Source organism: Syngnathoides biaculeatus, chromosome 3 (genome assembly GCF_019802595.1).
Source record: "Syngnathoides biaculeatus isolate LvHL_M chromosome 3, ASM1980259v1, whole genome shotgun sequence".
Classification (NCBI taxonomy): Eukaryota; Metazoa; Chordata; class Actinopteri; order Syngnathiformes; family Syngnathidae; genus Syngnathoides; species Syngnathoides biaculeatus.
The window spans coordinates 3,782,218-3,806,294 of NC_084642.1; the positions used below are offsets into that span (position 1 = coordinate 3,782,218).

Sequence of the window (24,077 nt, forward strand, 5' to 3'; positions counted from 1 at the left end):
ACCCAGGACACGCTGGAGAAACCGTGTCTCTCGGCTGGCTTGGGAACGCCTCGGGATCCCTCCGGTTGAGCTGAAGGAAGTGGCTGGGTATCCCTGCTGAAGTGACTTCCCCCGGTATTAGCGGTAGATAATGGATGGATGGATGGAGTAGTAGTGCACCAGAGATTGAGACAAACTGCGTGTGAAGTGAAATCATTATGTGATTGAGTCTCAATCGGAGTCTGATCCAGGGGTAACATTTCTTTGGTAAAAAAACACCAAGTGACACAAAACACACACTCACACACACTACCCCACATGCAGTCTCCAATATGAGTCACGCTTTCCCGTACGAAGACGCTTCCTCCCTCAAAGGTTGTCGCGTTAAACAACAGCGCGTTCCCCGTTTGTCAAATGACTCAAAGGTGTGTCATCCCATTGCGATCTCAGCTCGGCTCAACCGGTCGGCATCCGGGCGGCCGGCGGGACCCGCCGCTCTGTGGTTGTGAGCGACATCCTCTTTTATACGCTAACTCCCCCAAAAATCCCTGCCTCAGCACAACGTCTCTTTTTTTTTTTCCCCCCCGTCTCGGTCTGACTGGGGCGTGGCAACCAAGCACTCGAAAGCATTGGTAATCTTGTTTACTTATTATATCAAATTGAGAGATTGTAGCGAAGATTCAGACTTATTACATTTGTTCCACTGCTAAATTAATTTAGGGTACACATTGAAGAGTTCCTGTGGTATTGTACAGTACTTAATGGTGCATCAGTACCGAATTTCAGGTCAAACTGTACATGATTAGCAACATGTCAAAACTACCACTGCAAACTCCAACAGTTTACCATATTTTACTACAATAATTCATATTTCACTGACAGTCCAAATTGAACATGATCATCTTTTGACAGCAGTATATTTCAATATGACAGCAATGAGCTGTCACAGACAATTTTTTGCTTGGAATTGTGAGCAAAAATTTGAGGTTCAAGCAAAAGATGGTTGTAATAAATTCAACTCACATTACAAAAAGTAGTATTTTGGCAGATAGTGAGCAAGTGTTCAAAAAACAAAACAAAAATAAAAAACAAATCAGTGTATATAAAACTGCTACATAATTTTGCCTCTTGGACGTCTGCTAGTTTAATGCTAACACACAAGGCAAAACACCTTTGACTGGCTAACAAAACTAGCATCATCCGTTTCATAGTTGTCACAACCCATTATCCAACAGAAATTTTAACAAAAATGGTGCGGCAACACGGACGATATACTGAAACAATATTCACAGACTTTTTCGTGAAAAAGAGCTAGCATTACTGCAGTTTACCGAGTCAGCAGGGAAACTCTTCTTCTTGTATCTCTGTATTATACTGCCCCCGGTGGCCAAAGTACACACGCCAGAAGAAGCGCAATATAAATTTTTCCATTTAGCCTTAATTTAAGCAATTATGCTTAATATGTGGCCTACCAGTCAAACTCATTTTACACGCATAACATGATTGCAAAAATTGTACCATACTGTCATATATATTTTTGTTTGCGATCATTTTGAAGACAGGGCAAGAAAATTCAACACCCATAAAAAATAATACTTGTAGAGTGCATGAGGAAACGTCTTTTGAGTGTTTTATATTTTTGGGAAAACAATAAACACTCCGCCAAAATCCCTCCAAACTCACCCAGGTTCCACGGATTCAGGAAGCGGGTCACATTTTTCCGTCCGAAACGAGGAGGTCGTACATGCAGCAGCAGTTTGAGTCACTTCCTCTGCCAAGGGGCCAAATTCCGCATGGTCCACGACCATTAACATCATCCCACCCAGACCGGGCCGCGCCCCTCCCCACCCAAAACTCTCGGCGCAGTTCTCCGGGAAAGCCTCGACTTCGCAAGCAGCTGTTAGGTCTTCTCCCCCCACCCTGGCAGGAGATCTCGGAAGAGGTAGTACACTTCCTCATGCTGTCAACATCTCCTCGTCGCTCACTTTTTTACGGCGGCGTTTACGCCGGGGGAGGACGAGGGCAGATGAACTCATCCCAAACACACACACGCTAGGATCCAGACCTCCATCCAGCCGGTCGTACTCACTTCTCAAATGATACCACGAGAGAAATCGCCGGGGAATCGCGTCGGGTTGTGTTTTTAATGCGCTGATATGATAGTGGCTTGGAATTAATCACGACGGGATACGATGACTCATTGTTTTCTGCAATTACATACAGTAAAACCTTGAGTCAAAAAGCCCCAAACTGTTTTGGATCAAATTATTGTATTGAAAATTCTACAAGGTGGATGAAGCAGAGTAATTACAAAAATCCATAGGCTAAAAATTTAATAATTATTAATACCCTATTAAAAACTTTTGTAAATTGAATATTTTTGTGTCGAAACCAACCTCACATTTAGCTGTAAAAAGTTTGACAGGCAGCCTTTATATTAATGATACAAATATAATATACTAATTTATACTAAGGAAACTTGTACAATAAACTTGTATAATAAAAAACACAGTGTAAACATTTTTAAACATTTTTTTTAACTTATCCTCATTTATTCGCTAAAAAAAACACCCTGATCCACTCAGGCCGAAGCTGCTTTGGTCCAATCTTGTGGCATCTTGGTGCCAAGGAACTATGTTGATGTGAGGGGAGGAGCCCACTCATCAAAAAAAAAAAAAAAAAAAAAAGACTGGTTGGCTCATTGGCCACCAACACTGAAATCGCCATCCGCCATCTTGATACTCCCAAAACAACCACGCCGACCTGTGCGTTAATCGCCAGTTTCGTGGCTGTGAGAAAACATTCCACAGGTAAGTTAGAAAGATTTACTTTGACGCTGTTAGTTTGTTTGTAAAGTTATGTTTTTTTTTTCATTTTCTGATTAGCTTAATTCTCTTTAAACAAAGTTTTGTTTACAGTTGTTCACTGTTCACTCTCTGCTTCACCTTTATAGGCCGACGTTTTTTTGCAAAAGAGCGATGTCGATATTTTACCAAACCTCATCAGTGGATAAGCAAGAAAACACATTTTTTTTGTGAAACTTTGCCCAGTGTGTTCATTTTGTGCTCATTTGCTCAATTTAGCGATTGAAAGCGCATCGGCGGCTTTGTCACTTGTGGGGGCATTGCAAAACATTTGAAGTAGTCGTGGTCGGCTAAGTTAAATTAGTGATCAGCGATAGCTTTTGTTGCCCATTGGGGATGTGCGGTTTGAGCACGTTAATCAGATGTGTGATTTGACTAAATGAAAAAAAGAAAAATATAAAATAATATAAAAATAGCCGGGGGTTTCTGGGGGGTCCAAGCATGATCAAAGGATGATTACCAATTTTAACATGCAAGTTTTATAAATGTCATTATGCATGAAATATATCCAGTATATCTTTGAAATAAACGCTATTCTGTTTTCAAAATGTATACAATACAATCGTTCATTATTTAGGAAGCATACATTTACCCCCCAAAAATCACAAATTCAAATGCAAATTCAACTAAATACTAAATTGAATTCAGATTTGCATCATGGCATGCAAGCGTGCTTTCATAGCGCGTATATCGTCTCCATTCAAAAACATTTTAATTTCTTTAGTATATGATTGAAACGCCTGAATTTGACAACAATTATTAACGTCATGTGTTGTTATTGGTAAATAATACAGACATTTTTGGAAGTAATTGCTTCTGAACTCTCACTGTCTGCAACTGGGGTTGCTTGTTGGACTTGGGTTGACATCTTAATGTAGCAGCGATGGAAAAGTTTGTTTTCGTTGCTTTCAGTTGTTCGACGTGTTTTTGTCGTTTGGCGTGAACTTGCAATGCCTTGAAACCGCTTGATCCATAGTCAATAATATCCTGACCCTACGCGGTCGAACAATTTTGCAAACGAAGTCACTTAACCGAGGGGTAACTTCCGTCTTTCCAACTGTATCGACGATTCCTCCTTCCATCCAATCCCATCGGAACTTATTTTTGACATATCTATCGATATCTTTCACTTGCGAGGCGTGTTTCCTCTTGAGCGCCGCCATCGTGTTGACTTGAAAATGTCCCCATGAACCGCCTCGTATACAACAAGCGTTTCCATTGGTCAGGAGGAACGCATTCGACCAATCAACAGACGTGTATCTAATCTTCCACCTCGCTTGCAAAAGTCGGACCGCAACATGAACGAGAGTGTGGATTCTGGCACAGGCTACGGTCGGAATATTGCAGAAAAACAGAGATTATATATATATATATTTTTTTATCAATGCAATTCAAAAAGACGGAATTCCGCCTATAAACGGAAAAAAAAAAATCACGTCTTGTTAGTTCTGATTTGCAGTGAACATGGCACACTTTATCTTTCATTTAATTGTGAAATGATCACAAACTTCGGACATTCTCGAACTGTTACTTTGTTCTTTAAAACCTGCGTGGAGGGGGGGGGGGGGCAACAGGGTCAGTAGGCTACGGCAAGAATTTGGGCCACATCTATCTGATCCCTTTTTACTTGGTATGCAGTTAATGAGCTTTTTGAACCCTCATTAGACGTGACTGCCCCCCGCCCCCTCCAACACACACACACACATTCATCAGAAGCTTTTCACCCCCCCACACTGAAACATGTGCCAGCCCACCATTGTCTGACACCGCAGAGACATGCAGCTGCCTGCAGTCTCGTCTCTTGGAAGCAAAAGTCAGGCATCACTTCTACGCGACCGAGACACAAACACGCCGCAAAGGGCAAAGTTTTGCCATGTTGCGCGTGTGCGGTTTTTTTTGTTTTGTTTTGGTTTTTTTTTTTTTTTTGCGAACGGTGGGGGCTAACCAAACGGCCACGATGAGGGCCGGGGGGCGGGGAGGTCGAAGTAAAGGCCGCTTCTGTCTGCACCCGAAAAGGGGTGCATCGTCAACACGAAAAAAAAGCCGGGTGGTCCCCGGGAACAATAGTCGCATTTCGGGCGAGACGTCAGCTGAACTCCGAAGTTAATCATCTTTTCTTGGACACTTTGTGCTGCCAGCTTGCTTACTTGCAGTCAGTCAAGCGGGACAAATTTCCCCCTCCTGTGCGGCTCCAGCATATTTCTCATGTGATTTAGCTGCGGACTTTTGTCTATGGCTGCTGCCGTGATGTTCTTCCTGCAGGGGGTGGGGGGAGGGGGACTGAGGCAACTTTAGGGCAACTTTTACCTTGCACGTAAATATTGCTACATCTCTTACACCGTTGTTTGAAAGTAGTGACGTAAATCGGTCGACTTTGCTTGTCTTGATGATGAAGTAGAACAAGTTATAGGCTCTTGAATTGAGTGATGGGCAGTAAGTAGAAAATCTTGTTTTACTCTACTTAAAGGGGAAATCCACTGGTTTGCATTTACAATGTATCCAATAGATCTTTACTCTATCTTGACGAGGTGATGTTAAATCCTCTCTCATTTAAGTGTTTTGAGAAGATTTTTTTTAATCGACAATTGCGAATTTTCAGGGGTGCTGCCATTTTTGCGAGTCACATGACCTCTGTGGCCGTATGTGACGAGTTACGTGCCGTTCCAAACGCTGGATTACATGGGGCACCATTTATGCCCAGCGCTGAGTTCTCGGATTTATCCTCATCTGATGAAGAAATAGCAGTATCGGTTGATCGGGAAGACGGAGGAATACTTCCATACAGATTTGAACCTGTGGCTGTAGATAACGCCGCTCCCCGGCCGAGGCGAGCTCGTCAGACTGCGCGTCATTCCACCCGAAGAACCATCCGCATATTCAACATTATTTACAGCCGAGCGGCGGAGCTCGCTTGCGGGGGGAGCGAGCTCACGGCTCCGCTGCTCGGCGGTGTCATTTCAGCCACAGGTTCAAATCTGTATGGAAGTATTCCTCCGTCTTCCCGATCAACCGAGCGGCGGAGAGCTGCTCATGGCCGTGCCGCTCACGGCTGTGTGTGGAAGTATTCCTTCGTCTTCCCGATCAACCGATGCTGCTATTTCTTCATCAGATGAGGATAAATCCGAGAAATCAGGCGTAATGGTGTCTCATGTAATCAAGCGTTTGCAACGGCACGTAACACGTCACATCCGCCCACGTAGGTCATGTGACTCGCGAAAATGGCGGCACCCCTGAAAATTCGCAATTTTCGATAAAAATCTTTTCCAAATGAGAGAGGATTTAACATCACATTGTCAAGATAGAGTACATATTATATGATCTATTGGATACATTGTTCATGCAAACTAGTGAATTCCCCCTTTAAGTAGATTTTTGAGGTATTTGTCCTTTACCTGACAACTTGTTTGTTTTACTCCCTAGATACGAAAACATAAATCTGTACTTTGTCAAAATAGGATTGTGACACTAAAAGAGGCAGATAAAGCATTAACATTGACAGCAAAATAATTTGGAGAGGAAAGAGATTTCTCATCCGAGAGATGGTTGATCTTGTCAGCAAATATGTTGGGTCTTAAAAAAAAAAAATCAACATGTGCTTCCTAGTGCTCAAAAAAGTATCTGGAAAGAAATATATACAGGTATGGGTCATCTCTCAGTTGTTGTCAATAATAAATAAGTGTATATTTTATTGTTAATGAGTTGACAATTTAAGCAAAATTATTGGCCTTTTTTTGCATGTAAAGTTACATTTTTGCTTTTTTTTTTTTTTTACTATATATGATCACAATACAAGTTCATAAAATAGTTAAACTATTTTGTGTGCAGACTACAGAAGTGTTATTTCCTGTTGTGCTAAATGATTACAAGCGGTATTGTTAAATAAATAAAGGATGTTGGCAGGGGGGGTGGATCAGATTTTTGGCTTTTCTTTTTTTTTTTTTTAATTTCAATTGTGCCAAGTTATCAAATCAGGGATTGAAACAAAAACTAAAAAACATTTTGGAACAGATGAACGGCATTTCGTTCATTTCAGCAGGGGAATGTATTTGATATGCAAATAAATTCAGTTACAAACTTGATCATAGAATTTAAAAAAAAAAAAGTCCTAAATCAAGGTCCCGTTTTAATGTGTCTATATTTAAAAGATTTTTTTGTTTACATTGTACCAAGTTTTTTTTAATGGATATTGTATAAGATTTACTTTTACTCTAGTAGTTGACTGCATTTTGGTTAAAATATATAAATCTCTTCTTCAACCCCCCCGCCCCCAAACACAAGTACTTGTACTTCTACTTAAGTACAGAGTGCGCGTACTTTTTGCCACCTCTGCTTAAAATCAACTTCCCCCTTTTCCGACTAACAAGCGGAGCGCAAAGTCAGCCGGCGACGTTTCACGCAGTTGACGGCCATGATTCCCAAAAAAAAAGAAGATTTCGAATCCCTCCGTCGCTAAGTTGCTGCAGGCCTCAGCAAAGTCGCGGCGGAGAAAACAAACACCGCCGCCGAGACCGCCCCCGGTGCCCGCTACTCGGGGGCTCCGTCCGGCCTCTCCCCGTGTTTTGGGCACCCGAGTGGGGGGTGGAAGAGAGAGCGCAAGCCTCACTGACCTGAATAAACTGGATCGTCAGGGCCGACTTGCCCACCCCGCCGCCTCCGACGACGACCAAGCGGTACTTCTCCTGCACCGAGCCGTCCTTCCAGCCTGCCATCGAGGACACTTGGCCGCCACCGCCTCTTCGCCGCACCGGAGCTCCACTTTTCTCCTTTCCAACCGGGGAGGGAGGGGGGGGGGGGGGAAGCCTTACGCAGTCTGGAGAAAGAGGAGGAGGAGGAGGTTGGTGGTGGTGGTGGTGGTGGTGGTGGTGGTGGGGGGGGGGAACAGGGAGCACCCCCCAGAAAGATGCCGAAACGGGCTCGTCGACAACACTGGCCGGCCGCCTCCGCCTGCGCGCGACGCTTTCAACGAGACGAGGACGCCGGAGGAGTCGGCCTCAGCCGGTGCGGTACCGGCGTCTGTCGACAGGGGCTCCCCGCGTGCGCATCGTTTTTTAGCCCTCGTCCCGGCTGTCCTGAGACTAACTTTGCGACCACTGATCTAAAACAAACCAAAAAAAAAAAACTTTTGGCTCATCGGCCGCCAAAACTGAATTCGCCATCCGCCATCTTGATACTCCCAAAACAAGCATGCTGACCTGTGCAGCGACAGCGATTAATTGCGTTAATCTCCGATTTCGTGGTTGTGAGAAAACATTCCACGCGTAAATTAAAAAGATTTACTTTGACACTGTTAAAGTTTGTTTGTCAAGTTTTTTTTAATTATCTGATGACCTTAATTCACTTGAACAAAGTTTTGTTTACGGTTGTTGTTGTTTACTGTTCACGCTCTGCTTCACCTTTATGGATGTGTTTCCAATTACACCATCTTGTGTGTCATAGAGGTCAGAGAACACAGTTGATAGGTTAAGCGTGAAGTTTTTTTTTTAATCATTAATTTATCCGATTGGTCTAATCGCACGCACATTTGCTTTACACAAATGGAATAAGTTGCCGACAGAGGTGAGGTCAACCCCAAGTGTGAATGTTTTTAAATCCAGGTCGAAAACTTTTTTCTTCTCGTGCTTTTTAGAATATATCCACTTTTTGATCATATTTGCACTGTATGCAGTTTTAATTGTCCTTTTTTCAATATTGTGATTGTCATTTTTTATTGTTTTTATCCCATTTTATATGTTTTATCTCTTTGTTTTGAAATACCTTTAATCATGTAAAGTACATTGAGTTACCTCGTGTATGAAATGAGCTCTACAAAGAAATTTGCTTTGCTTTGCTAAGGACTGTGGCGACGTCATTGGAAACCTATCCATAGGCCGATGTTTTTTTTTGCGAAAAACTTCATCAGTGGATTAGCAAGAAAACACATTTTCTGTGAAAATTTTGATGATTTTCATAATACAGAACTCTGAAAATTTAATTTGATTTTCAAATACAAGGAAATCAGTTTAAACTTTCTGTCTGAAAGAGGACGCCGCAGAGACAACAAATAAACAATGCGTTCAGGATGTATTTTCCCATTGCAAGTCATTATTTCCAAAAATATATCTAACTGATTGACTTAAAATTTAATGTTTTTAATGACAAAAAAAATGCTTAGTTTTTTGCTATGTTATGATGATAGTGCTTCACAGCGTATTTTGGTAAAAGATAACATGTCCCGGAAATCGGGCCCTAGGTCATTTGCAAGGTTTCTTGCTAGTCACGCTGTTCTGTCTTTCCTTTGCACTTCGCCTTTTTTGGTTTACCAAGTCGAATTCAAAATCCTTCACGTTACCAGAAGTGAAAAAATGTCACGCTCACACGACCAGTTTTAATTCTCCATGCCAAATTTTGAGGAAAAACCCCGCCATAATCCAACCTGTAAACCATGTCCTCCACAAATTTTGGGAGTACCAAGATGGCGGCCAATTGGCTTCAACCAATCGACATACCGCTCGATGTGTTTTTTTTTTTTTTTTTTTTTAAAGATAAGTGACTCGCCTCTCTTGAGCGGGGAATAAAATACAATGACGAAGTACTGATTGATTACATTTGCAAAAGTACAGAAACTGTATAGAGCAGAGGTGGAGAAAGTACTCACGCAGTGTTTCCAAAGACTGTAAAAGTAGAAGTGATGAAGCTATTTTCTTTTGCAAAATTTTCCCTAAAAATGCACAATAATTGCATTGCGCAGAGGTGGGAAAAAGTACTCACGTAGATTATTGTGTAAGAATGTGTGATCATAGGGGGAAAACCTGAGCATTACTTCCGCTTTCACTCATGCTTGAGTTGACAAGCAGTACCTGTGTGCTTTCTGGCATTTCGATAATTCCAGTTTGATAAATAAAGGATGATAAACCGCCGGTCACTTTGCAGTATCCGCTGAGGACTGTCACGCCACCTAGCGTCCAGTAGACTCTGAACGGGCCGTTGTGGCGCCTGGAGTTCCCATCGGAGTAATTCAACTTTTGTTGCAGGTTAGTGACGAGGATGTGTGGTCTGTTTCATGTTGTCGCTGTGGCGTTCAGGGCCCTGACAGGATTATTTCCACATCGGCCTCAGACTGCGTAACGCATCAGGCATGTGAGGAATTCCGATTACGGCCTGAGCCTGGAGTTCTTTCCGCAGCTATGAAGCTTCACGTGGGAGTCCCCTCCACTTGCAAAATAGTTTCACATTGTTATATCTTATTGAATAATGTAAAATTTAATACAAGTATTTGTGTTAATGCATGACTTATTGCACAGTTTATGATGAATGCCTAAAATAATCATAATAAATCAAAGGGAGTTTAGCTGCATCAGATCTGTTATAGTTGACGTTTTTCCAAATATACTGAAATCCTGTTTCTTTGGTTACAAATCTTAAATTCTGAAGAACTGGGACTTGATATTGCACAACGGATGCTCAAGAAAGTGTATTATTGTGACAGTAACTGTTTCTTGGAAACAAGGACTTGCCGTTCAGTTATGACATCCTGTTGATACGATCCCTTTTTTTATAATTTTGATAGGAGCAAAATTATAATCAAATGCAGGACTTTCCAATAGAAATACCTCAAAATCCTCAAACAGTGGCCTTGGCTCGAGTCCACAAAATAACCCAATAAATAATCCATGTCATGAAATAAATGCCACATTCCCAATAGACACGCAGGACAACATCTCAAGAACTGCAGGGTTCCCTTACCTCAGTTAAGGTCCGACTTCATGACTCAACAATAAAGACTGTGCAAAAATGGCATCCTGAGCATTGTTCCAAGGTGAAAACCCCTGGACCAAAGAGAATATTAAGGCCCGTCTTTCTTATGTAAAACAACAACTGTATGATTACAAAAGACTTTTGTGAGAATATTACACAGCCTGGAAAACTATCATTACATCCGGTGTAAACATAAGAGAACATTATACCGTCAGTCAAAGATGGTAGTGGTGGTTGTGTGATGGTTTGGGGCTACTTATTTACAACAGAACCTGGACAATTCGAGAGAATCAGTTTGTGACCTCAGGCCGATGCACTTTTGAGTTTTGGTGCACGTCCCCTTCTCAAAGGCTTAAAAAAAAAAAAAAAAAAAAAAAATGCAGGTTTTGTTTTGTTTTGTTAAAGTCCAGACTTGAATCCATCTGAAGTACTGTGGCATGACCTTCAAAAGGCCGATCATGCTCGAAAACTCTCACGTGTTGCTGAACTGAAACAATTCCGCTTGGAAAAGTGCGCTAAAATATCTCTAGAGAGACAAAGACTCATTTGCCCATTAGAGAAAACAATTTCACTTGTTGCTCATGCCAATTTTTTTTCCCAACACGGGGGCAAGTAGCGTTGAATAATTTTTTTTTACCTAAAAAATAAAGAAATTGAGAACAGCACAAGTACTTTATCTGCAGCATTGTAACATTAGAAGGCTAAATTACACATTACTGTATTTAGCTCGTCACAATGTCAGTATTCTGAGGGGGGGGGGATTATAAAAAAATACAAAAACAAGGTGTACAAATGAAGCCTTTCCCCTAAAAAGATGCCAGCTACTCAATAGTTAATTTATATGTACTACATGTGGGAAAATACAGTACTACTTTACATGCAATATTCCCTAATAGCATTTCATACGGTTGGTCTTTCCAAAAAGTACTGTGGTGCATTCAGGTGAAAATTACACAACGGGAACAATGTTCAGAAATTATTTAAACAGTGCATTTCATTGTGAGACAGTTGTTTAAGATACAATATATTAATGACAGAACGAATAAATACATTGACTACGGCTCTTTTAATGGACATTTATTTCAAATGAACCAGAAATGAGTAGATATCCGAGACGAGCGATGATAAAAAAAAAAAAAAGAAAGAAAAAAAGCAGTAGAGGAGCCATTAACCATCCAGAATTGTAAATGCGCAGAATTGCCAGGGAACAAGGATGACGATACATAGAAGAGTGAGTTACTTTTACAAGGTCAGAAGGATCAAGTTCTGCTGAAAGTTCTTTCAGAGAGTTGCCTTCTTTTGGGAGAGGTTGATCTTGTCACCAAGGCTCAAGGCCATCCCCTGTTGAACACAGAAGTGAAGATTTATTGTACTAAATCACATTCAGTCAGTATCCCTGCTAACCCGCATTTACGAGTTTAATTTGTTCCATGATCACGCTTGATTATTGTCTGGCAACACGTCAAATGTCCGCTGCTTAAAGGGCCGTAACGCCGTAAAAAAAAAAAAAAAATGCTCGTTTCGTTACCCCGTCTATGGCATTATGTATTGTGTTACCATTAAGCCAGTGGAGTTTTGTAAGATAGTTATGTGGTTGTTTAAAAATATTACATGTAATTTTTTGTTTCATATTTAATGCGACAGTCTACGCAAGGCCTGTCATACCAAAACATAATGTCAAAGCAAAAACTCATCCGAGCGTCACTTTGTACGTAGAGAAACTAGTTAAGTCGAGGTACCGCTGTATTCACCCATGCATCCATTTCCTTTGCCGCTTATCCTCACGAGGGTCGCAGGGAGTGCTGGTTGGTACAGCAGCGGTTACCCACCTGACTTTTGGCTCTAATGCGTATATGTCCATTGACGGGTACGTCTGGCCCCAGGTGGATGGGCTTCTCGATGCTGACGTTAGCAAGGGCGTCTTCGCCAAAGATGGAACGGGCGTAGAGGTTGGCGGCCATGAAACCACAGAAGCCAGACAATGCCTGCTTGATAGGAGAGAAAGAAAATTTTAAAAATTGACAATAACAGTCTTTGCGTCTGTCTGACATGTTGCCATGGAATCATTTTTTCTTTTTTAAAGTGACACACAGCCAGGCAAAACACATCAAGATGTCTTTTTTAAAATGTACCAAACGAATTTAGATATTTTGGGCTGCTTTCACAAACCTTCTCTGGAGTTAGGCACTTCATGTTTGTGGACTTGAGGATATGTTGGAGGTACTCGTTCAGATCAGTGATGTTTGTGTTTACAGTCACCTACCAGGAGTAAAATCCGTGAACGGGTTGATACACAAATCTTCACAGTTCATGAAGTTATTCTAAAACTCATGGTGATTATAAACGGACGGAACGGCTAAAAAAAGGCTGCCCTTACGTCAGCACTGAACAGAATTCCAAAACTCACCTTGTTTTCCCACTCAAATTCAGTCCACATCTGCCTGAATTCAGCGTCTGTACACGATGCCGGCTGGATGTAGTCCATGATGTCGATGTGGATGTCGCTGAGGACAACGCAGTTCCTGTCGCTTGCAGCCCCGGACACATCATACACTTGGGAAAAAAAAAAAAGAGTCAAAACTCCATTTAGCACACAATGTCATCACTTGTTGAATTGTTCACTTTTCTCACCTATGTTCCCAAAGATGATGCCATTTTCAGTCGACGCTACTTTGACGTTAGCCTTGATGTTCGCAAAGTCGTGAGGGGCCAGAGTGAGTGGGGAAGGCTTCTCGACAAGCTTGAGGTCACCTGCGGAAAAATGTCTTTCATAAGAGAAGCAACTCAGCAACACTAAGATAAACGACAGCGAAGGGAACTTACCTAAAGTAGCCAGCTCGAGGGTGCAGTTCTGGAGCGTGTCGCTGGTTTGGTTTACGACGAGCACATCCAGCACAATATCATACTGGTTGACGTGGACATAGGCTTCTGCGTACACTGGATCTGAGAAACCTGTAAGCTGGGTCACCTAAACATGCAGTGAAAAATAGAAAAAAGGGGCAAATATTACGGCTCAGTCATTCTATCTGTAGCACATTTTTTTCAGACTATAAGGCACGCTTAAAATTTTTAACGAATTCTAACAAATCGAGAGTACGGCTTATAAATCTGGTGCACCTTATGTACGAATTCTGGTTGTGCTTACTGATATCGAACTGATTTTACGCCGTACATGGCAGTCAAAACCCCGTCAAAATGCTTTAGTACGAGTATTCGTGTGAGCTACGGAGCATGACTGAGAATGGACTTTTCCGACCTGTCAATAACTTGTACAATAATAGCCAATCAGAAAGCCGCATTGTCTTAACCCGCCCCTTCTGACATGTTGTCCCACAAGCAATACTGGTTGTCAGTAGCGTGCGCTTGTAAAAGTTAATGTTTCCAAGAAAATGGTCCTCAGATGCACTTGGGGAACGTGCAATTCTGATGAAAGGTATCTTGCTAGGTTACAAGGGGCCCGCTTCATTCATTTTCCAAAGCCTAAAAAAAAAAAAACAGTTGACGAAGTGGCTACGACGGATTAAGGCTCGCGGAAGAGCGCTCGTACAACTAAATGTGGACAATATCAACAAACACAAGGCTGTATGTTCAAAGGTAAGTGAGGGAGAAGTCTCTTCTCTGAGTTTGATTGAATTATTATCAGTGCTTTATACATTGCAGGAGAACAACTTTCCCTCTGTTAGTGTATGACTGACCTGCCAAATGAAGTGTGTCATGTTTTATGCCGAAGAGTCGGCTTAGGGATACGTAAATGCGCCATGTCATGCTAGAGAAATGTCCATTTGCCTATTTGTATCACATCGGACTTTTAAGACAGAGCACTGGATTCCATTACGAGCAAAGTCAAATGAATACACCCGCTCACTTCTAAAGACTTCAGTGATATTACTCGTGATCTTCCCAAATAAAAAGTACTCACACTGCTTTACATGCACTATTTTATCCTGTTGAAGTTTGTAAGGCGTCAAACTTTTTTTTTTCCGATCTCCAACGTTTCGCTGCAAATCTGACAATGCGTCCTGCTCCGTCCATAATTTTAAGTCCGTGTACACATCCTTGCGTGAAATAGTTGAGACCTCTCTGTAGAACTCTCTTGGACAAGTGACGCATTGAGCAAAAAACATACGCCAATATTATCCGGAATACGCGATTGAGAATCGCCTTCAAACATGTTCTGTTCAATCGCCATTTTCGAAGCTTGTGGGACATGGCTAAGGGGGCGGAGCTTAAGATCGCCATCGGAAAGGTCCATTGCGGACACCGTAGTGATGACCCTCGCGGAGTAATACTGTGCTTCAACATTTTATTATGTGTGGAAAATGACATCTGCATTGCTTGTCTTAATGCACCTTATAATCTAGTGCGGTTTATGTATGATAAAAGACCCGTTCATTGACACTGTGCATTATAGTGTGGTTTGAGTTATAGTCTGAAAAATACGGAAATTCATCTTTTAAATGCTTCCATCTGCTGGTGAAGCAAAGGATGTGTCCACTGCTGTCGTCACACCTTATTGAGTTTTGAAGCCATTGGATCAGCGGCTTCCTTCCTTTGAGTGTTGCCCATGGCAGCCAACAGGCTGAGCTGGAACTGGTCCTCCTTCGAAGTGGTCTCATTTTTGGCTGTGAGCTGCATGAAGGAGATGGGGTCGTCGGCCTGCACCGTCACACTGCGCTTCTCGGACTCTTTCTGAAGTCGGAAAAAGACGGAAAAGGACATTTGTGTTACCAAGCCAACCAAAAGGCCTGCCGCAAGTATACATGAAGGGGTGCAGGTTTAATCATATTTAGAGAACGAATGTGGCAGGCCTCAAAGTGATATTCAGTATTGTGGCTCCAAATCCCCGGGATGCACCCCCTGAATTGTAACAGAATGAACATTCTGCTGTGAACACAACTGTCACCTGGAGAGAGACAACGGATGATTTGGGGAGAAAAAAAAAAAAAAAAAAGTATTTGACAACACCCCTCTCTCTGTCACATTTAGAGTGCGCTCCTTGCATTCCTTCAAATAATCTAGTCTCAAAAAAAAAAAAAAGAAAAAAAAAAAAAAGATCAAATTCTGGAATTCTGTTCCGTCAAAGACAACTTTTACAACTGAAGGGAAAAGTGTAATCCCAGGGTGTTTCCAACAGAGGCCTCTCCCCGCCTCTAACTCATTCCCTGTCAGACATTTTCAAAGCAGAGTTGCGCATATTTGCCACATCTTAGAGCATTCTAACTGATCTTTCAGGACCCACAAAACATTGTGTCCTCTGACGATAAAAGCGCACAAGCTACCAAAAGAAGGGGAAGACTGTTCTTTAACCAGGAAAAATCCCAGGTGAATACAAAGAACATTCAGAGGCGTTTACTTCTTCAGTTTTGGAGGTAAGAGTCGGTACCTTCTGTGAAAGCTTCTCCTCCTCCATTCTGACAGTCAGCATGCGCGACAGGGATTTCCGGCACTCCTTGTTGAAGATGTCATTCATGAGCGGCGAGCACTCTGACAGGACCTTCAGGCACAGCGAGATGCGGTCCACGTCGTCGTCTGTGATTGGCCTCTTGGCCAGGGAGGACTTGCCCAGGTGCAGCACGGTGACCATGATCAACATGGCCTCTGCGACAAAAGACTATTAAGGAGAACGAGGTTAGTCGGGCATGTATTCAGTTTCACGACTGCTGGCGAACTTACATTTTGTTTCTTTTTATCTTGAACGATAGAAACGTAGCGCAAAGCCACTTTGGTCAGTGTTGTGGCTAGAGAAGAAGTCACATAGAAGTAGCCGTGCATCAAGAAGTCCCTCAGCGGAGGCCTGAGCACCAGGAACAGAATGAGTGGGCTGACAAAATTATGCGACAAACTGTCCAAGCTGTTCTCTGACCTGTCTTCGTCTTTTTTGGAAGGCCTGGAGGAGCTGAGCGCGCTCTGTGTCACATACGTGCCCATCTCCGTCACCAGTTTCTGAGCTGGAGCTGCAGTCACTTCATCCTCTGCCTTCAACTCCCCCGTTTCTTTCTTTATCTCATTCTCCACGATCGGAATCTGCGCAGTTAAACAGCATTTCAGATATATTTGTGAAAGCTACAAAATAATTTACGGGACGCACATAGAATAGATTGCAGGACACACATACCTCGCCCAGTGACCTGCGGACCTCCGTCATCACGCTCTGGATGTCTTCTTTAGTGCTGCAGTATTCCCCCAAGATCCAAAGCGCTCCTCTGAATATTCTGGAAAGTAAAGCGGAAGGCCTCAAACTGATATCGCAGTAGGGTTGTCTAGTTCTAAGCGAAAAATATTTTACGCCCGCACATCGTTTGACCATTCTCGACTACTAAAACGGGACAATATTGTGTACAAATGGCGGCACGGAAAGCGTTGGCCTTACAGTGCTGAAGACCCGTGTTCAATCGCAGCCCCGCCCCTGTGAGGAGTTCGCATGTTCTCCCCGTCCCTGCGTGCGTTTTATCCGGGCACTCCGGTTTCCTCCCACACTACCGCGACCCTCGTGAGGATAAACAGCTCAGAAATGGATGGATGTCTTTTTACATCATATTTTTAAACACTAAAAACTGATTTAATAATGCTTTTGGCCCTTTTGTTACACCCATGAACAGCACAGGTGTTTACCATTAAGTACCTGTATAGAATATAATATAGAATATAATAATATTGTTCGCTCGCCGAGCTGCAAGTATTTCTTTCTCCCACAAAATGGCCGCTATGTCTATTAGCTAGCTTCTTTGACATCATGTGAATACTATTGAAGTACTTTACACAGTTATAACATCCAAGTTTTAATATCGGTATGTTGAAAACACTATATAGCAGTTTCATGGATACATATTTCAAGTTTTTAATCATGTATTATTAAATGTATCTATTGAAAATGTCGGTATAGTAAAGACTCTGCTGAATGATTAACATTAATTGTCTAACCAAAGATAGGATCTGTGAATATCCTGTATTTAATAACCTCCAATGATTTGAATAACTTTGGTCAATGCCTTTCCCTTCGCTGGCAATATTCACTGAGGGCGACAACCACGAAATAATCACACAGCACACCATCCCATTTACATACTCAAACATAACGTCAGTAGCGTTCCTGAAAAACAAGGATCGCATTCAGGGACACAACCATGAGACTCCTAAATTGCACATGTTATGCAATCAAATTAGTGCCATCTATGACGGAGGTTTTCATAATGAAAAGTGACGAAAATTGCTTAGTGTTGAAAAAGCGCCTTGTTTCCCGCGTAGTGGAAACTGGAAACCATGGTGACCATGTTCATTATTTCTGAACGTGATTTATTCATCAGTGGTTCCTGTAAACACATGATTTGCCTTTTCATTCACTTGTTGTTCATATAAGTGTTATGGTAATTTCTTTGATCACTCACAGTGAAAAAGAACAGTTTACTTGTCAGTTTTATTTATTTATTTTTAAATAATAAAACAAGTCTGTTTAGGTAGTGGTGTTGTTTTTCTGATAGTCATCAAAATTAACTTACTTGACTGTTTTAATCGCATGAAAGACTTCCAGCATCTTCTCAATGATAAGCGGTCTTAAGATGTCAAATCTCTGAATGGCTTCTCGCACAAACTCCAGCACGTCAGCGGCGGCTGCTTCATTTGTGTCACTTAAAAATTCCATCAGCTGAAAATGTGTCAAATAGTTGTTCATGACTTGAGAAGCTGATATGTATGGCATGTCAAAAATATTTAAAGCATGATACGATCCTTGAAAGAAAATCTCACCACAGGGATGACATTGGCCGCCATGTCAGGGAAGCGCACGCTGCAGGAGTGAAGCGTGCGGACCAAGAGCTGCCTGTACTTGTCCGTATCTTCATGTTCGGTCACATTGTTCGTCTTGATCACCTCTTTCTTCAAAACAATCACCAACTGAAAAGGGAAAAGTCTATTAAGTTTTGAAACAACACAAACCTGAAACATAGCACACACACACACACACGACTCGACAGACCTCTTCCACGTTGCGTGACGACACAAGGTCCAGGGCCAGCTGCAAGGTCTTTTTTCTCACTTCCAGGTCGGGAGTCCCGAGAACACGGAGAATGTCCATGACGAGGTCCTGAGTGAGGAAGAAGGGGATGTGTGTGTGTCACCCACTGGCAACAAATAATACATATTTTCTAATTATTCCTACATGTGCTAAAAAATTACAAAAATAAAAAATGCCCAGTAATGAAGTAATTTCACAACAGCTCGAAAATTCTCAACTTTTTACCACAACACATTGGCTGCTGCGGATTGGCCTGGCATGTGACATTCAAAAGCATTCTATATATTAATATCCCAAAATTTCAAATACCTGGAGTACACGCTCATGAGTGGGATGCTCCTTCAGCTCGACCAATCGATCAAGGACGATGAGTTTCACATTGTTGTCACTTTCCTTGATAATCAGATCGATGTAACACTGGGCAGCAGCCTGTAAAGTTTGAGGCGTGCAGATCATAAATCAATCATAAACTGTCACTGTCAATTTCCTGCATTTTAAAATATGAGCCTTCAATCTTGCCAGTGTACCTTAATGGCTGTGGGTGCACTCGAGAGAGTTACAAGCGTGCCAGCTGCCTCGTACTTTACAGCCGGACTGGAAGACTGAAGCAAGTTGTAGATGCAACGGATAAAGCGGGCACGCTCAGTAGGGTTTGCGTGACAAACCTAATGAAGGAAGAAGAAGAAAAAAAAAAACATTTTCTGGGCACTGGAGATGACTTTGGTTTACTAGTGATAATGCCAAACAAACACAAAAAAATTTGTTCCGATTTCCTATGCAGTGATGCCTCGGTTCTCGACCACAATCCTTTCCAGAAAACGGTTCGAGAAATGATTTGTTCAAAAATCGAATCGATGTTTCCCAATGGAAAAACAAATAATGCGTTCCAAGCCTAAAAAATTTGGCTTTTTAAAGCATTTTTTTTAGCTTTTCCGGCAAATAAACTGCATAGTGGAAATACATGTATAGTTTAAATACTTTATATAGTAAATGAATTTAAGAAGTATATTTATTTTTTGCTTAAAATGTATGCTTTACTAGTAGAGTGCGCTAGGCTGAGAGTGCATTGCTGTATCTGTAGCGACTCGGCCCTCAGCCTTGTAAACTTTTTTTTATTAACAAAATTGCAGAATAACCTTCAACAAGCAACTTGCCTTCTTTGGAGCCATGATTGAGGGTTAATATGGTAGTCCTCGAGAAGATGAAAAACAGTCACTTCCGGGACACGTCTGTGTACAGACGCTGCGTTATACAGAAAAACATAAGTGGTTGCTCTGCGTGCGTTATGTCATTTTTCAGTCGTTCAAATTGACAATAACAAAACGTGTCGTGGGTGGGTCCACTGGTTGCGCCGCGCACATTATGTTATTTCCGGGTTTTTTTTTTTTTTTTTGGGGGGGGGGCATGAATTGACAAAGCGCATCGTACGTGGGTCAGCTGCTTGTGCCACGCGCAATATTTTATTTCCGGGTTTTGTTGGGGGCGTTCAAGTACCGATTTTCATTCGAAAACAGAAGAAAAAAAAAAAAAAAAAAAAAAAATCTAAAAATTTTCGTTCGAAAACTGATTTGTTCGAAAATAGGACATTCGAGAACCGAGGCTTAGGGTATTTTTTTTTTTTTTTTTTTTACAAAATATTTTTAATCCGTGTCCAGCACATGGTGCTGCCATTTTCTCGTCAGTCCTCTTTAATTCAGGCTCTCTCGTGCAAAACGAGATCAAAATTCATGAAGGTTTGGTCCAAAAAACATGGAACAATGTCAAAAATTGGACATGGCAAAACATGAAAACATAACTCGATTTGGTATGGCTCAGTCACGCTATGACTATGTTAGGGTCACAGGGGATTTTGAGGGTCGGTCGGGAAACCGGAACCACAAGTTTCGTTTTTTTTTTTTTTACACCTCAAGGACGTGTGACTTACTTTGTAAATCAGCTCCACAATGACCAATTGTAGAATATCTCCAAAAGTATGAACTTGGTCTATGCACGTGCTCAGGTAATCCAAAGCTCGATCCTAGAGGACACACTTGGAAAATTAGTCGGGTTCTGGTAGCTTGTTGTGTCAGGTCAAATTCCAACAACAAGGGAAAAAAAAAAAAAAGGTTGATATGTCACAGACCTGATCTGCATGAATCAGCATCATAAAAGCATTCCTCTTACAGCTCGCATCTTTTTCATTCACGAGAAAATCATGGATCAGCTCTGGAGCATCCGGGATGAGATGTTCAAAGTTTCTGTATCAAACAATTATTACCAAATGAGCGTTTGACAGTCTGAAAACCACTGATTTATTATATGTGTGATTAATTGTCCAAAAATATATACATTTACCTATGTGCATCCGACAGACAGAACACATGAATCGTCTTCTATTAGATGGCAGTAATTAATGTATCTATTTTTTGTGACATTTTTTGTTTGTTGGTGTGTCGTGATATTTTGCAATTGTAAAGTATGTGCCTATGGCTCCATAAACGCTGGAAATCACTACTCTGCTCAGATCATGTATTCCATGGAAAAGCACATTCACAAACAACTACTACCACAGGCTTGCAAGGCGACATAACATTTTGTTGCCTGCTTGCAAGCCACATCGTATCAAAAGTACGTGAAAATATCCTCAAGCAAGCCTTACAAGAACTTCCTTCCCTGTCCTGAGCACAGGTGACCACCAAGTTGTTTTATTTTTCCCTTATAATACAATCTGTGCAATCTATTCATGTTGTCGTCTCCACGGTAACGACTGTATCCGGTCACATACAATTTGACAAGATAAAGCCCAATGATGGTAAAAACAAAAAAAGAATGCAATGGTAATGGAATCCAGAATTTTATTCCAATAGTCTGAGATAATGCTGTCTTCTCTCTCCCATGCAGCCGACTTTTTTTTTTTTTTTAAAATAACTGTATTGACAGTCTGATATTAACAGTTATATGTCAAAAGGGAACAAAAACTCCATATAAACACTACTACATAAAAAAACTAGCTTTTCCATTCCGTTATACTCTGTACGACAGCGACGCGGAGCAAAGGTCTTTCTCTGAGCTGAACAATGACATCACCAGTCAGATCGGCAAATTATGACATCAAAAGCCATCAGCAAAAAATGTAAATCATCACCTGATCCGATCAGGCCGATCAAATCGGTGTAAAGGCTATTAGGCACGTTAATATAGAAAGGCCAATTCCCTGCAACCCGTAAATATAGCTACATCTGTACCTGTAGATGGTGTAAATGGCCAGAACGGCATTCCGGCGGACATAGCTGTGTCGGTGCTCCAGGCAAGCACGGATTGCTGGCATGAGAGGCTCAAGCAGCTCAGACTCCTTCAATTTACACAAGAAACGGAGAGTGGAGCCTCGGATGAACTCATTGGGGTGCTGTAGGTCCTAAAATTGAAGTGAAGCCATATTAGTTAATGTATCGACATTTAAAACACTATGGCTAAAGTATCAATGGCTATTTTTTAATGATGGCTCCATACTCCTATTGGATGACTATTGGATAGCATGTAATTCAGCAATCAAATGGTACCAAGGTAATCTCCATTGGTTAAGAACATTTGTTAGCATACCTTCCTGTAGGCGTCACAAACCAGGATCATCTCCTGGAGCAGCTTGCCATCGGGAGTAGTTTTGGGAACAATCTCCCAAAAAACAAGCAGCAGTTTTTTTATGGTGTGGTCTTGAAGTGGAAGCACAAAGCGGATGATGGTCATCAGCAGACCTGGCAGCTTCTCACCATTCAGTATCATGATTATCACTTTCTTGAGGGCCTCAGTTTTTGCTTTAATCTCTCCCTTTTCTGTAGAATTGATGAACAAATCATCGATTAGCACAGAAACATCCATGTGGGCAAAAATCACACTTCAACATTTCACAAGACTTTCTCCAAAAGATTCTGAGAGTCAATTACCCAGATCAGTCTTCAAGCAGACTTCAGAGGGGGGCTCCGAGTCGGAGGCAACATTGATGAGAGTGTAGCAAACATTCTCCGCCGCTGTCATTTTGTTGCTGGATGTGGAATGTTCTCGAAGAATCTGATAAATATGACTGACTGGCTGGCTGGCTTTTCACCTGTAGTGGCCACATCATCAGTAAATTGAGTAAATCCCAGACAACATTAACTCATTTATTAACCAAGAAATCAAATTTACAAATGAAAATGGTTTATCAACCCAGGTAGGACAAGCTTCATTTGAACAGTTACACCGGACACATAAAATACACAGCATTGTAAAGAGTTGTTTAAATTTACACTGTTGATTTATTTGCCGTCTTTCATGAGCTAATACATAGTAAAATCAATTAAAGAATGCACGAATATGAACACTGACTGTCTATAAGATCAACAGATTCGAAAAGAAAAGTTAAAGGGATGCTGTGCGGGATGTAAAAAGGAGTTGACCATGGAAGTTAAATACATTTGTTTATCTATGTTGTTTGTGTTCTCAAAGCATATGGCTAATAGAAGTCAGAGAACTAAATTAATCGCGTCCACGGTAAAAGTCCCATCACTCCACGGTCACGTTGACGTTAAAAAAATGATGACGATTATCTTGGAAAATGCGATTTCCGACTTGAAAAAAAAACCGAATCAAGTGACACGTAGTACGGAGCGTATTGACATCGTGCAACGTTAACATCCGCCCAATTATACAGCAAGACATCTTGCTTGGTCATTAAACGAGGACAACAAAATCCAACTAATCCCAAACTGGATTAAAAAAACGTAGAAACGACAAATAATCACCAACCATTGGCTAGCGTTAGCTTCTCTCGTTTAGCCCAACGCAATGAAATGGAGGACATGATTAGTGCTAATGCTAGCTAGCATCTGACGCCAAAGAACAAATATGGACGCGGTTAGCAGTGCTAACAAAATGTCGCGTGCGCAGTTTACCTCAAATCACCACCAACGGGTTGGAAAGCGGCCTTGCTATGCAGTTGTACGCTTTACATTTACAAAAGTCAGTCAGGGGGGAGTCGGGCCGTAGGGTGAGCTGCCTCTTCGGGTCGCCACAACTTCCTCGTGACGTGGAAGTCGGAAAGCTTGATGGCCACATCACTGCTACGGTGCCCCGGGAGGCTCAAATTACAGCGATTGAAAACAAGTCGTACGAGATACAGTTATGAATACAATAAACTGCAATCGATAAAGTAACAACTGCAATTGAAAATGCTCTGCAAACTATTACAATTTCCAGATGTACTTACTTGGATGATTAATGCCCTTTTGTGGGTCTGAGTCACTAAAAATTAATTTGACATAAATGTATTTGCTCCTTGAGGGATGAAAAATATATTGAGATTAAATTGGACATAAACCAAAGTCGATCTGAGGATATTGTTACAAAAATTCCATGCAATCTCTGTGCATTGTCATTAATCTTAAATTAGTGATTTTGTCCTTTTACCTACACAAGACGAACTTTTCCAAATCTATGAAAATACCGTATTCCTGAAGAATATCATTTCTAAAACA

General features: G+C 41.6%; 2 protein-coding genes across 4 annotated transcripts in view; both read right to left on the bottom strand.

Moving 5' to 3' along the window:
- rras2 (RAS related 2) overlaps positions 1 to 8,793 on the bottom strand; it is a 44,720-nt gene extending 35,927 nt beyond the window's left edge. The window contains exon 1 of the mRNA XM_061813757.1: positions 7,451 to 8,793. Coding sequence (XP_061669741.1) covers positions 7,451 to 7,552 — 102 coding nt within the window. The 5' untranslated portion in view covers positions 7,553 to 8,793. The remainder of the gene's footprint in view (positions 1 to 7,450) is intronic.
- A 2,831-nt stretch (positions 8,794 to 11,624) lies between these two features.
- Positions 11,625 to 23,671, bottom strand: copb1 (COPI coat complex subunit beta 1). Of its 3 annotated transcripts, none has more exons than XM_061813756.1 (22): positions 23,496 to 23,667; positions 22,509 to 22,669; positions 22,168 to 22,397; positions 21,813 to 21,982; positions 20,711 to 20,825; positions 20,513 to 20,605; positions 19,116 to 19,253; positions 18,898 to 19,017; positions 18,550 to 18,657; positions 18,321 to 18,467; positions 18,074 to 18,219; positions 16,693 to 16,789; positions 16,441 to 16,601; positions 16,251 to 16,371; positions 15,961 to 16,188; positions 15,087 to 15,266; positions 13,401 to 13,545; positions 13,209 to 13,328; positions 12,985 to 13,130; positions 12,747 to 12,836; positions 12,407 to 12,562; positions 11,625 to 11,918 (listed from the first exon to the last, which is right to left on the bottom strand). In XM_061813756.1, the coding sequence occupies exons 2-22, from the start codon at positions 22,597 to 22,599 to the stop codon at positions 11,859 to 11,861; spliced, it is 2,862 nt and encodes a 953-aa protein (XP_061669740.1). In that variant the 5' UTR covers positions 22,600 to 22,669; positions 23,496 to 23,667; the 3' UTR covers positions 11,625 to 11,858. The 3 variants fall into 3 exon arrangements, with proteins under 3 accessions (XP_061669740.1, XP_061669739.1, XP_061669737.1); XM_061813755.1 differs by having other exon boundaries at positions 12,407 to 12,565; XM_061813753.1 differs by having other exon boundaries at positions 16,251 to 16,601; positions 23,496 to 23,671.
- Between the last annotated feature and the right edge of the window lie 406 nt (positions 23,672 to 24,077).

Coding starts and splice junctions, on each gene's coding strand:
- copb1 (XM_061813753.1), bottom strand. CDS start 22,599: ATGACAGCGGCGGAGAATGTTTGCTACACTCTCATCAATGTTGCCTCC. Junction 18,220..18,320: donor CGGCCAATGTCATCCCTGTG/GTGAGATTTTCT, acceptor ACACATTTTCAG/CTGATGGAATTTTTAAGTGA. Junction 13,329..13,400: donor CCTCGAGCTGGCTACTTTAG/GTAAGTTCCCTT, acceptor ATTTTTCCGCAG/GTGACCTCAAGCTTGTCGAG.